This window comes from Ursus arctos, unplaced genomic scaffold (assembly GCF_023065955.2).
Source record: "Ursus arctos isolate Adak ecotype North America unplaced genomic scaffold, UrsArc2.0 scaffold_15, whole genome shotgun sequence".
Lineage (NCBI taxonomy): Eukaryota > Metazoa > Chordata > Mammalia > Carnivora > Ursidae > Ursus > Ursus arctos.
Window position 1 is genome coordinate 55645919 of NW_026622819.1, and position 12795 is coordinate 55658713.

The following is a 12795-nucleotide window of genomic DNA, read 5'->3' on the forward strand; positions in this document are numbered from 1 at the left end:
GGTCGTCATTATTATTGCCTCATTGTTGTCCCCCAGGGAAGCCGCTGGTTACAGAGCGGAGCCGCCTTGGAGGCGAACCATCATCTGCCTGCGCTCATCCCACCCTCTGGCCCATGGCCATGCCACAGTCTCTGAAGGCCTGTCCCATGGCCTCAAGGGCTGCCAAATGTCTGGGTTTCCTTTTCTGGGCTGGACCTTATGTTGGATCACCATGAAATGGAACATAAGACACCAAGAGACTGAGGCCAGGGAAGGGGTTCCACTTGCCCACCGATCCCGCCAGTCCCATGCAGGTGCAAGTCTTCAGCCTCCCAGGCGATGTCAGTCCCTGAGCTGGATCAGGGGGTAGACATCAGAGGGCCTGCATGCCACCTGCAGCTGAGCTCTTTTTTTTTTTTTTTTAAGATTTTATTTATTTATTCGACAGAGATAGAGACAGCCAGTGAGAGAGGGAACACAAGCAAGGGGAGTGGGAGAGGAAGAAGCGGGCTCATAGCAGAGGAGCCTGATGTGGGGCTCGATCCCATAACACCAGGATCACGCCCTAAGCTGAAGGCAGACGCTTAACCGCTGTGCCACCCAGGCGCCCCTGCAGCTGAGCTCTTAAAGGGACATCCAGGGAGCTGGCCAAGAAGATGAGCCGGAGAGTGTCTCCAGCCTTATTCTGGGTCAGAAATTGTGACCCACAGTCACATCCAAACCCAAATTTCTTTTCCCTAATTTAGAATACAATGGGCAAGTTTCTTCCCTATCTTTGTTTGTTGTCCTTTATAAAGACTTACTATAAAAATGTTAAGCTATATGAAATACATTTGGAGCTCAGACCAGTTGGCTCAGCAGCAGAGAGAGGACTGTTGGCTGGTTTTTGGTTACAAAGCTGCTCAAAGTCCAATATCAGACATTCATAGATAGGAAGGCAATAGATCACCTTAAGCAACCCAGGGCACACTTTTAGGCAACTAGTAGTTGTTCTTGCAGTTCAGCCACCATTTATTGAGGTGTATTCCATGCCGAATGCTGTGCTAAGTGAGAGGAGAGTTGAAGAAAATCTAAAACTCCAACCTTCGATATTTATCGATGAAGATTTTTTGCCATGTTTGTGTTCTCTCTCCTTCCCTCCCTCCCTCTGAAATGCTCAAATGGTGCCAAATCATTTGAAAGTAAGTTGTAGACCTCATGACACTCCACCCTAAATGCTCCCATCTCGGCCTCCCGAGAACAAGGGTTATCCTCCTACATAACTATAGTACCGCGACCTCTCGTGAGATCCTCAACACTGACATAGTATTGTCTAAAATACAGTCCAGGTTCACAGTTACCCAACTGTCCCAAGGATGTCCTTTGTAGCTTTAAGTCCTCCAGGATACACTCGTGGATCATTGCATTTGGCTTCTTCCTCCTGATTTGATGGATATAGAACTCTGTAAAGAAAGTTAGAGAGCTCTCAAATAAAGACTTTTGAGAAAGAACCTGCAGACTCAAACTAAAAAGAAAAACCTTCCATAAGATCCCTTGGATGCTGCGTTCTCATTCCTCACCACAGATGGGCAAATTATTTCTTAGAGGGGCATATGGGTTCCTAATTCTTCCAACAGATTAATGCCATCTGCTCCCTACTAGGAGGAAGAATGGGTAAAAGGTGGTGGCAGGGAGCCTTAGGTGTTCAGGTGTGTCCTCCAGCACATGCCCGTCTCAATCCGCGCTGGGCCTGTTTTAGGCATGGGGATGTGGGAAGAAAAGAAAAAAAAAAAACCTGTCCTCACAGGGTTTATGGTCCGATTGGGAGAAACAGTGTGTGGGGAGGGATAGAAAGAAACAAAATAATGAGGCTAGATCGCTAACGGATAAAGTAGATGGAGGGACACATATCCCAACCTTGGACAGTGAGGAAAGAAGGCACATGTAAGCTACCAGCTGAAGACAAAGGAAGAGCATTTTGAACAGAGAAATAGCCTGGTGAGCCTGTGTGCAAGCCACGTCCGCAAGCTCCGTCATGCGGTGTGGGGACAGGAGGCACAGTATCGAGACTGGAAGAGCGCACCAGGGCAGCCAGACCGGACCTTACAACAAGCACTAAGTTGCTGGGACTTCATCCTCAGACCAGTGAAGAGCCATTGAGGCGTTAACATAAGGTGTTCTGGCACGTTCTACAGCGTGATCGCGTAAGCGGGCAGAGGAGGCCGGCTGGGAGGCTGTATGTGGTGCCAGCAATGGTGGCCTGTGTCTAAAGTAGCACAGGTGGAGGGGTCCCTGGCTGGCTCACCAGGTTAAGCATCCAACTCTTGATCTCAGCTCACATCTTGATCTCAGGGTCATGAGTTTAAGCCCCACATTGGGCCCCATGCCCAGCATGGAGCCTACTTAAAAAAAAGAAAAAAGTAACACAAGTGTAGATGGAGACAGCAACAGACACATACTTTGGAGATAGGATCCAAGGCTCTTGAAGATAGAATGTACATAGGGAGGGGCGCCTGGGTGGCGCAGCGGTTAAGCGTCTGCCTTCGGCTCAGGGCGTGGTCCCGGCGTTATGGGATCGAGCCCATCAGGCTCCTCCGCTGTGAGCCTGCTTCTTCCTCTCCCACTCCCCCTGCTTGTGTTCCCTCTCTCGCTGGCTGTCTCTATCTCTGTCGAATAAATAAATAAAATCTTAAAAAAAATAAAATAAAATAGAATGTACATAGGGAATAGAGAAAAGGGAGAAGTCTAGGATGACACCCAGGTCTTTGCAATTAAAATAATATTTTAGAACAGGGGTGGATAAACTAAAGCCTGTGGGCCAGAGGTCTGTTTAGCAAATAAAGTTTATTGGCACACAGCACTGATCTACACATTGTCTATGGCTGCTTTCCGCTATAACAGAAGAGGTGAGTAGTTTCAAACAGAGACCATACGGCTTGCAAACCCGAAAATATTTATTATCTGTTCTTTATACAAAACATTTGCCAACCTGTTTTAGATCATTGTATTCCAGAGATGCCTCAGGAAGAAAAAGTATATTTTAGTCAAATAAGGTTAGGCAGTATTCTATACTGTTTTCTTGGCTACTCGCTGTGGATGTAGGTACACTGAAAGCACTGAGAAGTCCTACAGTGAAGAAATCTCTTTGCTTAATTAAAGCCAACATTTTCCAAATGTATTTGCCTATACTTCAGTTTAACTCTGAAGAATGCACCTGTGGACTGTCACTTTGGAAACATTAGGGGGTATTCTGGAAGGGCAGAGATTGGTGAGAATCCAAGTCATGAGATCAGTTAAGACACCATTCAAATAACAAGAATCAGACAAAAGGGCCTGAGCTAGGGCTTAGGTCAAAAAGAAGGAAGAGACTATGGAAGGCTGTGAACGCAGAGCAGAATCCTCGGTTTCCTACTTAGATAACTGTAGGGAACATGAATGGAGATAGGAACGTGGGAGAGGGAGGAGGAAGGGGGAGGAGGAGAGGGGAGGAGGAACAGGGAAGGAGACTAACTTGAGAAAAAGGGGTGAATTCCAGCTTAGACACACTGAGTTTTCTTGGCTCGGAGTAAGCCATGAACTTCTGCTTCCAGAAAAATGGAATAGGCGTACTTTTCCCTATTCCTTCCGCTCAGTAAAACCAAGATCTTTGGACATTATACAGAAAACGAATGTAAGAAGACCCAAAGTGCAGAAAAGGAGACAGATGGTTAGGGACCTCAGGACCTGCGGAATGACATGAGTTCGCTGGATTGTCTTTTTGCTTTACATATCCCAGACTGAGTGCTAGAGAAACTGAAAACTCAGAAACGTCAATGGGTCCAGACAAAAAATGTTCAACAGAAGTCAGCCAGAGGACCAGAAAAGGGGCAGACTAGCACATAGAACTTTTTTAGACAATAACCATCTTACTCTAGCTAAATACCACACAAAAAAACAAAAAACAAAAACAAAACTGTGGCCCCACTTTCATGCTAACAAAGGCCAAGTAGGGACCCTAAATTTCTACCTTTAAGAGGCTTTCATGAAGAGCCCCAGCACCCTCCTAGGATTGTGTCAGAGAAGGCCAAAGGGTACCCCCCCAGGTGTCAACAAGACCAAGTGGGAATTTGGACTTCCACCTCCACCTGGCAGTAACAGGGTGCCATATCTCCCCACCCCCTGCAACCATCCCCCACCCCTGCTGGAATGGTATCAGAGAAAGCCAGCTAAAACCAGTTTACATAAGCTCCAGAGACTCAGAACATAATAGAAAAATGCACTGGTTTCAGTCAAAAGAAAGAAAGAAAGAAAGAAAGAAAGAAAGAAAGAAAGAAAGAAAGAAAGAAAGAAAGAAAGAAAGAGTTACTCATTAGGGTGCTTGGCTGGCTCAGTCAGTGGAGCGTGTGCCTCGCAATCTCAGGGTCTTGAGTTCAAGCCCCATGCTGGGCACGGAGCCTACTTTAAATAAATAAATAAATATCACTCATCATAGCAAGAACCAGGGAGATTTCAAACTGAATGGAAAAAAAAAGACAATCAATAGATGCCAACACTAAAATGATGCAGACATTAGAATTTCTGGCAAAAATTTTAAAGCTGGCACAATAAAAATGCTTCAATGAGTAATGATAAATACAGTTGACACAAAATGAAAAAACAGAAAGCCTCAGCAAAGAAAGGATATAATGGAGAACCAAATGGAAAGATTTGAACTGAAAATTTTAACAACTAAAATGGGGGCGCCTGGGTGGCTCAGTCAGTAAGTGACTGCCTTCAGTTTGGGTCAGGATCCCAGGGTCCTGGGATCAAGCCCTGCATCAAGCCCCTCCCTGCTGATCAGGGAGCCCACTTCTCCCTTTCCCTCTGCTGTTCCCCCTGCTTAGGCTCTCTCTCTCTCTCTCAAACAAATAAACAAAATCTTTAAAAAGGTAATTAAAATGAAAAGCTCAGAGGCTGGGTTCAAGAGCAGAAGGAAGGGGACAGAGGCAAGACTCAGTGATGTGGAAAAGAGAACAACAGACATGGTCTAATCTGAACAACAGAGAGAAAATAGACTGATGAGGTGGGGGAGAGAACAGAGTCCCAGGGACCTGAGGAACTATAGTAAAAGATGGGAGTCCCAGAAAGAGAGGAGAAAAGGTGGGACTGCAAAAGGAATCCGAAATAATGGCTAAAAAGTTCCTGACTTCGACAGGAATCATCAAACTGCAAATTCAAGCAGCTTAGTGAACCCCAAAGAAGACGAACCCGAAGAAATCCATGCCAAGATACACAATTAAGCTGCTGCTGCTTCTCCTGCTTCTCCTGCTTCTCCTCCTTCTCCTTCTTCTCCTTCTTCTTCTTTTAAGACTTTATTTATTTGAGACACAGAGAGAGAGCTCAACCGGGCAGGAGGGTCAGAGGGAGAAGGAGAAGCAGACTCCCCGCTGAGCAGGGATCCTGATGCAGGGCTTAATCCCAGGACCCTGAGATCATGACATGAGCCGAAGGCAACCGCTTAACTGCCTGAGCCACCCAGGCACCCCCACAATTAAGCTTCTGAAAACTAAAGACCCAGTAAACAAAGTATCCGACTTTACTAGGCTGTCTCAGACCTTTAATGGCTACTTACCGCGGCTGAGTAACCAGGGCTGGTGAGAAAGGTCTCTGTTCAGCCTGGATCAGGTGTCAAGGGCAGTGCAGGAAGCCATGGGGTCAGAGAACCTTGCAGGATTTCAGGGCGACCACCTCCTAGCTTGGATTCACCTCGTGGAAACAATCTGTGGTTTTCAGTGGAATGGAAACAGGGCTCTCTCGGTGTGTTGAACACACCAACTCTTCAGGGTCTTTCTCCCTGCTGCCCCCATAGCCTGGATTGCACATTCCTAGCCTCTTCCCATTGCTGGCTACCTCAGCTTTTCTGCATAAATGTCACTTCCTCAGAAGGGCTTTCTCCTCCATCCCTGCCTAAAGCAGATTTTCTACCAATCCCCGTTCTATGAAATTTTATCATAGCACCATTTGTTCCCATCTTGTTATTGACCACAATATGCAATTATTTCATTTGTTGACTTGTATAGTGTATATCTTCACTGCTAAACTTAAGCTCCATGAGACCAAAAACCACCGTGCATCCTGAGTGCTTCACCCATGGTCTGGTACACAGAGACCCACCTTTAAGAGAACCCCACGTCTCAAGGGCTAAGCCTACACTTCCCCTACAGCATCTCATTTAGTTGTCACATGTTGACAGTGAGCTGGGTATTGTTGCTCTCCTTTTACAAATGGGGAAACTGAGGCTTCAGGAGGCAGAGTCTCAGGCTGAAAGTCACACACTGGCCAAGATGCAGAGTCAAGTTTCGTGCATGGGCTTCTCTTCACCCCCACCCCCTGTATTTTCCACTGCTCCACCCAGCCCCCCGCTAAGGCAACTTATCTGGGTATAAGCCCCAACCCTACCCTCTTCTTGCTGCTCTCTTACACAATTCAGGGGGACTGCTCATCTAAAATTCAGAGAATGAGGCATCAAACCGTGAGCAATGGACAGGTAAAGAGCCTTTCAATCCACCCGTCTCTAAGCAGTTGGGCTGGAGTTTTATTTCTGAGCCTGGGTACCATGGCGATGCAAGCTCTATAAATACCAGAAAGAGGCTTCTTTCAGCCAGCCTGCTGGGTACCGCACCCGCACCCCCACCCCTATTTCCCACCAGGGCTCCTCTTCTGCTGCTGGGATGGGGGTAGAGGAGAGCACTGCTCCGCAGAACTCCCCCCTCCGCTCACACTTTCTTTCTCCTCTCCTCACCCCCACCCTTGAAACTGAGATTTCTTCTCCACCTCCTTCTTCGGTGCATAATTCATTTCCTCATCCCCGGGTGAAAGACTCAACAGTTCCCAGCCCCCAGTACCCAAGAAGAGTCTTGGATGGGAGAATCAAAACCTCTCTTGCCAGCCCTGGGGTAGCCGCCTGTCCAGAAGAAATCCAGCTCAGTTAATACATGAACGAGCAAGGGAGGAAAATGGTGGGGGGAGGAGGGAGGCGAGCAGCATAAAGAGAAAAGTGCTCCTCTTTCTATGGAGAAAGCTGAGCCTATTAAACCCCCGATACCAACCCCTCCAGGTGGGTCTTGTTGACAGCATTGGTGGAGGTCAAGAATCAGGTTCGTCTCTCTTCTGCTTAGAAGTCAGAACCCCTACCTCTGCCCTGCCCTCTCATTGTAAACTCAGCTATGACCTCAGCATGCCCCCCTCCCATCTCTAACCACTCCAAGTAGATAAGCAATCCGAATGAAAGCCAGAGTTCAAGATAATCTCCTGGACATTCCTCTGAGTCTTGAAGTTCCTCCTTCACTGGCACTCTAGAGCCCATATAGCTGTGAATTCAGAAGCCAAAACCTACTTCCTGGAAAGAGCGGAGTTGGAATCTTGGCTCTCTTATTTACTGTGTCACTGTAAGAAAGTCACTTCACTTCTTTACACATCTGTAAAATGGGACTAGTAAGAACCAGGGCAATGAATCATTAGTCATAGACACTCCATCTACTTGTAAAGTGAGTAGGCTGTGCCAGACTTCGATTTATTTTCAAGCACCGTATTAAGCACTGAGACCCAGAAATAAATGAAAAAGCCCTCTCTTCTGCCTTGGCTCTCAAAATGCCAAGGTTTCTCCCATCCTCATTTTCTCTGGCTTGGGACATGTTTTCCCATCATTGAAAACAACAGTCCACGGGTCCAATTATGAACCTCAAATAATGCATGGCTATAGAAAAGGACATTCTGGGCTCCATCACAGAAATGGAACCGTGTGCCTTCTCTGAGATGTGTGGGAGGGACAGCACAGGGTGGGGAGGTACAGGCATGGAGTCGGAAGAAAAATCTCAGCAGAGGTCTTCACAGCCTCCATTGCCTTGAAGACTGTAGAAGCGAACAAGAAACTACTGCTGACATGTCTATTCCTTTTTTTTTTAAGCTTAATTTCTCCTCCTTACCATCTACATGAAATATGTTACCCTGCCACTCTAAAATTCTCTGAAACACATGTGTGCAAACTGGCCTTTCTTCTTTGCTCATGCAATGGGGGAAAGGATTTAAGTGGGTGTCTCTTTTATTTTATTTTATTTTTAAAGATTTTATTTATTTATTCGACAGAGATAGAGACAGCCAGCGAGAGAGGGAACACAAGCAGGGGGAGTGGGAGAGGAAGAAGCAGGCTCATAGCGGAAGAGCCTGATGTGAGGCTCGATCCCATAACGCCGGGATCACACCCTGAGCCAAAGGCAGACGCTTAACCTCTGTGCCACCCAGGCGCCCCTTGTGGGCGTCTCTTTTAAAAGCATGACAACCTGTCCCAGGCTCAGGTGTCTCCTATGGGCCCCCTGGATGTGAAAGCAAATGAGAAAAGGCTTGTCCTATGGTCACTTCTGCTCAGCTCCAGGACCAGCCATGCCTCCAACTCAGCTCACGGGCAGCCAGACACAGCCCCAGGAGGAAGGCCGGGAGAGGCTGGCCTTCTTGTCTTCAGGTCACATTCCTGCAGTTCAGTCACCTGTAGAATAATGTCCAGCTCGCCCTATCGCGTGGCTGAGCTGGTTTTACCTTTAATCCCTTTCACGTTTGTCCTCAGCCTCGGAGAATGCCTGGGGATGATTCACCCGCCATCACATGGGGCAGGCAGTCATCTGTTTTATTACCTCACCCTGCTTGCAGCTTCTGGGAGATAACCTAGGATTCTTTTGTTGGGTGGGTGGGTGGGGGGGGGGCGGAGGGGGTTGATGGAGGTAGAAAGGATTCAGAAGCAGACAAAGGCTTTAAGGAGTTAATTCCTTTGTAGTCTCTCTTTCCTGCTCCCTGTTCACGTTTAAAAGTCCAAAGGAACAAGACATTTGGAAAATGCCAGGGCTTGGGCACCTGGGCTAAAAAGCAAGCTGGATTTGGCGGTCTACAACGTGTTTCCCTTCACAACCAACACCAACCAGTGAGAAGGCTGGGTTGCAAGAGAAGACAAAAAGGAAATCACCAGTTGGGAAGATTGGCACGAGCAACCGTGCACGATTTTCAGGAAGGGAAAGGACACCACGGGTTTGTGTTTGGAACAGAAAATACTTCATTCATTCACATTTCATAGAGGCATGCTTTCTGCCAGGCACAGCACTCCATATCTACCACAGTGGCGCCCCTGAGACGATGGCTTACCCCTGAGAGCCAAGCCCTCTACATTTCTCATCTCCTATAGCCATTAAAACAAGCCCTATGGAATCTATGTGATGTTTTTCAGCCCTAAGACTTGAGACTTTGGTTATGCAAGTTACTCATGGTCACACGAGTCATATACAAACCTGCCCCCAAGCGGACTGATTCCAGAGCTCTTGCTTCTTAGCGGAATACTTGCGAAGCAAGCATCAACAGACAAGCATTCATCAGCATCCATAATATTCCAGATTTAGACCATGGGTAGGTCCAGGAATTGAAGCATGATTAAAGAAAATAAAGTGTTGGTTAATAGTTAAGTGCTGGAGTCAAACAGACCTGAGTCTACTTTTGATTCTGTATCCCTGGCCAATAACATAGCACCTTAGAGCCTCAGTTTTCTCATCAGTAAAATGGGTATAAGCGTCCCCTACTCCAGACGGTTGCCATAAGGATTGTATGAGATCATGTGTGTGAAGCACCTAGCACCATGTTGGCTTTGCTTTTGAGCTATTGCTCTAATCAATAATAGGTTTTTATATTGTGAAAGCTTGGTCCAAGCAGAGGAAGTGAAGAGGGCTATGGGAATCCCCCCTAGAAGGATGGGGAACTCCTACTTTTGGGTGTTGCAGGCCAGTCTGAGGCCCATGAATCTGCACTTCTGTTGATGGCATTTATGGAATGAAGGAGGGTAGGGAGGGCTAAACACTGAGCCTCAGGGAAGTAACTGACTTCGCAGAAGGCTTTTGGAGGTAAGGAACTGCCATGGTGGGTCTTATCTATTAAGAGAAAATGAGCCCACAAACATGGGATTCCTTCCCTCGCTCAGCACACTGTGGCCCATACAGCACAGGATGCTGGCTCCTCTGGGAGACTGGGGGGCTCAGAGGATACGCTGCACTGGGCTCCATTCCTCCAGGCCAGCTTCCTGCCACATATCCAGGGCAAAAATGGTTAAACACACATTCAGAAAACACAGACAAGGCAGCTGCTCCTTAACTCAGTCGTGCCACTTTTTTATATTTAATTTACATATTTTTAATTTCTCAAGAAATTTTAAAATTTCTAATTTTTTTCCAAAATGGAATTTTGCTTTGCTTTCTTCTTTCCCCAAATCCATACATAACATACCTACCTCAAAGTACCACAGGAAAGGACCGCATGTGAAGCTGCTATCCCACAGCCTGGGACAGGCTAAGTACTCAATTTAGCTAACAAGACCATCGTTACTATTACTTTATAAAATGCTCCCCCTGACACCCCTTGGAAGTCGTCCTGGGGGGAGGGGATTCATAGTATGTACTCCTAATTTTAGGGACCCAGAGGAGAGCCAGCTACATTAGCAAATACGGGGGTGGGGGGGATGGTGAAACAACATGGGGAGAAGAATGGAATGAGAGGGAGACAGATGGTGCGTGTGTTGGGGGAAGGGATCAGAGATCCAGGAAAACTTATGTTCCCTGAATCGCAAGAATGTTTCCATTTAACCACTTCTTGTCTGACTCCTGATTCTACATAAAAGAAAAGTGGGGAGTTGTAAGATTTGGGGCCACCTGTACCAAGAACCTTAGACGCGAGGTGCAGAGCCAGGAGCGTTGGAAAGCAGGGGCGTAGCGGCTCTTGCTCCAGCCACCTGGGACTCCAGTCCGCGTCCCGGACCCAGGTAAGGGGCGGTCTCCCTTTCCCAGGGCAGGGGCGGTGTAGGGGCGGCCGGCGGTTGGGACTGTCCCACGAGGGGGCGCGTCTTGGGTCTTAGGACCCGCCCTCGCAGCGCTGGGCGCGGGGAGGGGACCCGGGAACCCAGGCGCCCAGCGCTCCGCCTCCCGTTTCCGGGGCAGCGCGGTTACCTGCACCGCCCGAGCCGCACCTGGCGGAGGCAGAAGTCGCAAAGCAAGCGAGTGCAGAACGCCGCAGCGGAGAGGGGCGACGGCGCCCGGCCAGGGGGAGGAAGAGGAGGAGGCAGCGGTTGCAGGCGGCGGCGTGGAGGGCGCAGCGCGCCGCGCGGCGGAGGAGGGCAGGCGGCAGCTGCGCTCGGCTCGCTCTGCCCCGCCGGCCGGGCGCGTACCCGGGCCCGCACCGAGCCGCTGCGGGCGCACATGGCAGCGTGAGAGGCGGGCGGCGGGAGCAGCGGGCGGCGCCGGGCCGGAGCCGCAGGGCCGCATGGACCGCGGCGCCACCCCGGCCGGCCCCCACTAGGGCCCCCAGTCCGCGGGCGCCACCCCCCCCATCATGGTGCCTCGGCGGCCGCCTGGGCTGGGTACGGCCGGCCGGAGCCGCTGAGCCGGGGGCCCCTGCGGCGGCCGGGAGCTGCATGGGGGAGCGCGGGCCGCGCTCGGGAAGATGCCCCGGCCGGAGCTGCCCCTGCCGGAGGGCTGGGAGGAGGCGCGCGACTTCGACGGCAAGGTCTACTACATAGATCATACGAGCCGCACCACCAGCTGGATCGACCCGCGGGACAGGTAGGACCCCGGGGAGCCCCCACACCTCCCGTTCCGGCCTGGGCCCCCCTCGTGCCCCAGGGGCCACTAGCCGGGACTGGGCCGGGGCTGCAAAGGAACTCTGAGAGCCTCTTGCGCTTTCTTCAGTTTGCCGCTCCCCCCCCCCCCAACCCCTTGCCGTCTGGAGCGCTGCTCCTTCCCGGGTGGGCTGCTGGGAGGAAAGGACGGCCAGTGGGTTGGCCCAGGCAGTCCCATCGCCATCCCCGATGGAGGACTTAGGCCCCAGCCGGCACCTGCCCGGAGTTTTGACCTTAAGCTCTAGCCCCGCCCCCCGCCCCCTTTAGGAAGAGGTCGGACGGGGACTGGGGGAGCAACCTAGCAGTGTGATTCTGGGGCTTCCCGGGGAGGCTTTCCCCAGCATGTGGGGGGGGGGCGGGAGATGGGGAAGCATCTGGTTTGGAGGGCGTAGTAGGGACCCAGGATTCAGTGGGAAACTGCTGGAGGAAGGACACTAGGCGGAGGGCAAGGCAGCCTGGAGTGGGGTTTTTGACAGGTGCCTGGGAGGCTCTGAGAAGAGCCTAGAACAGCCAGGGGGCCTGGAGGCCGGGAGTGGGAAGGAAAGGAAGGAGCGGGGGAGGGCTGATGGGGAAGACTGGTTCTCCAGGAATCTTACAGCAACTTGGAAGCTGTTAGGATATAGATGGAGGTGAGAGGCCTCCCGCAAAGCCCAGCGCATCACCTGGTTCTCCTCCCTTTCTTCCTCTGGGGGCCGGGGCTCCTCAGCCCTGCACCAAGCGCGACCTGACCTTGGTGGGCACCAAGCCAACTGTAGCACGGGATTTTTTTTTTTTTTTTTCCTTTTCTGAGGCAGGTGGAGTCTGAGATAACTGGTGTGGCTCTTAGCTTCCAGACTTTCTCCTGGCTTTGATTGCTTGGCATTTCTTTACACACACCATCTCCATGTATATCCTGGGGGGGGTGGGGAGGGAAGATGACCACCTTCTGAGATTGCTTTGTTGTCCTTGTTGTCTTGGTCTGTGGTCAGAGTGTCTTAGGAATGTGGAATTTTCACCTGGTCAGTGCGACCTTGGGTGTCAGGTGCCTGTAAAGCAGTAGAGGTGAAGTTTTGGACCCTTCATCTTGGAGGGTTGGGATGGAGGTCCCAGAAGTTCAAGATGGGGTGTGTAGCAAGGTGAGGGTTCAAAAAAAGAGGGAGAAAGGAAATTTGAGTTGAGATTCCCAGTAGTTTCTGTGAGCA

General features: G+C 50.1%; 1 protein-coding gene and 1 long non-coding RNA gene across 10 annotated transcripts in view; one reads left to right on the forward strand and one right to left on the reverse strand.

Annotated features, from left to right (window-relative positions):
- Positions 1–12795, forward strand: part of WWC1 (WW and C2 domain containing 1) — a 164394-nt gene that overhangs the window by 231 nt on the left and 151368 nt on the right. For 5 of the 9 annotated variants that reach the window (XM_026510930.4, XM_048224282.2, XM_026510933.4 and 2 more), the window contains exon 1: positions 8690–11558. The exons of 1 other annotated variant lie outside the window; for it this stretch is intronic. In XM_026510930.4, the coding sequence (XP_026366715.2) occupies positions 11440–11558 (119 nt within the window). In that variant the 5' untranslated portion in view covers positions 8690–11439. Of the gene's footprint in view, positions 1–8689; positions 11559–12795 lie in introns of those variants that run through there. 3 more of the 9 variants (XM_048224287.2, XM_048224290.2, XM_057312301.1) reach the window with 2 other exon arrangements.
- Positions 432–11120, reverse strand: LOC130543719 (uncharacterized). Its single transcript, XR_008959235.1, has 3 exons — positions 9249–11120; positions 5549–5696; positions 432–1421 (listed from the first exon to the last, which is right to left on the reverse strand). It is a non-coding gene; the product is annotated as an uncharacterized LOC130543719 (long non-coding RNA).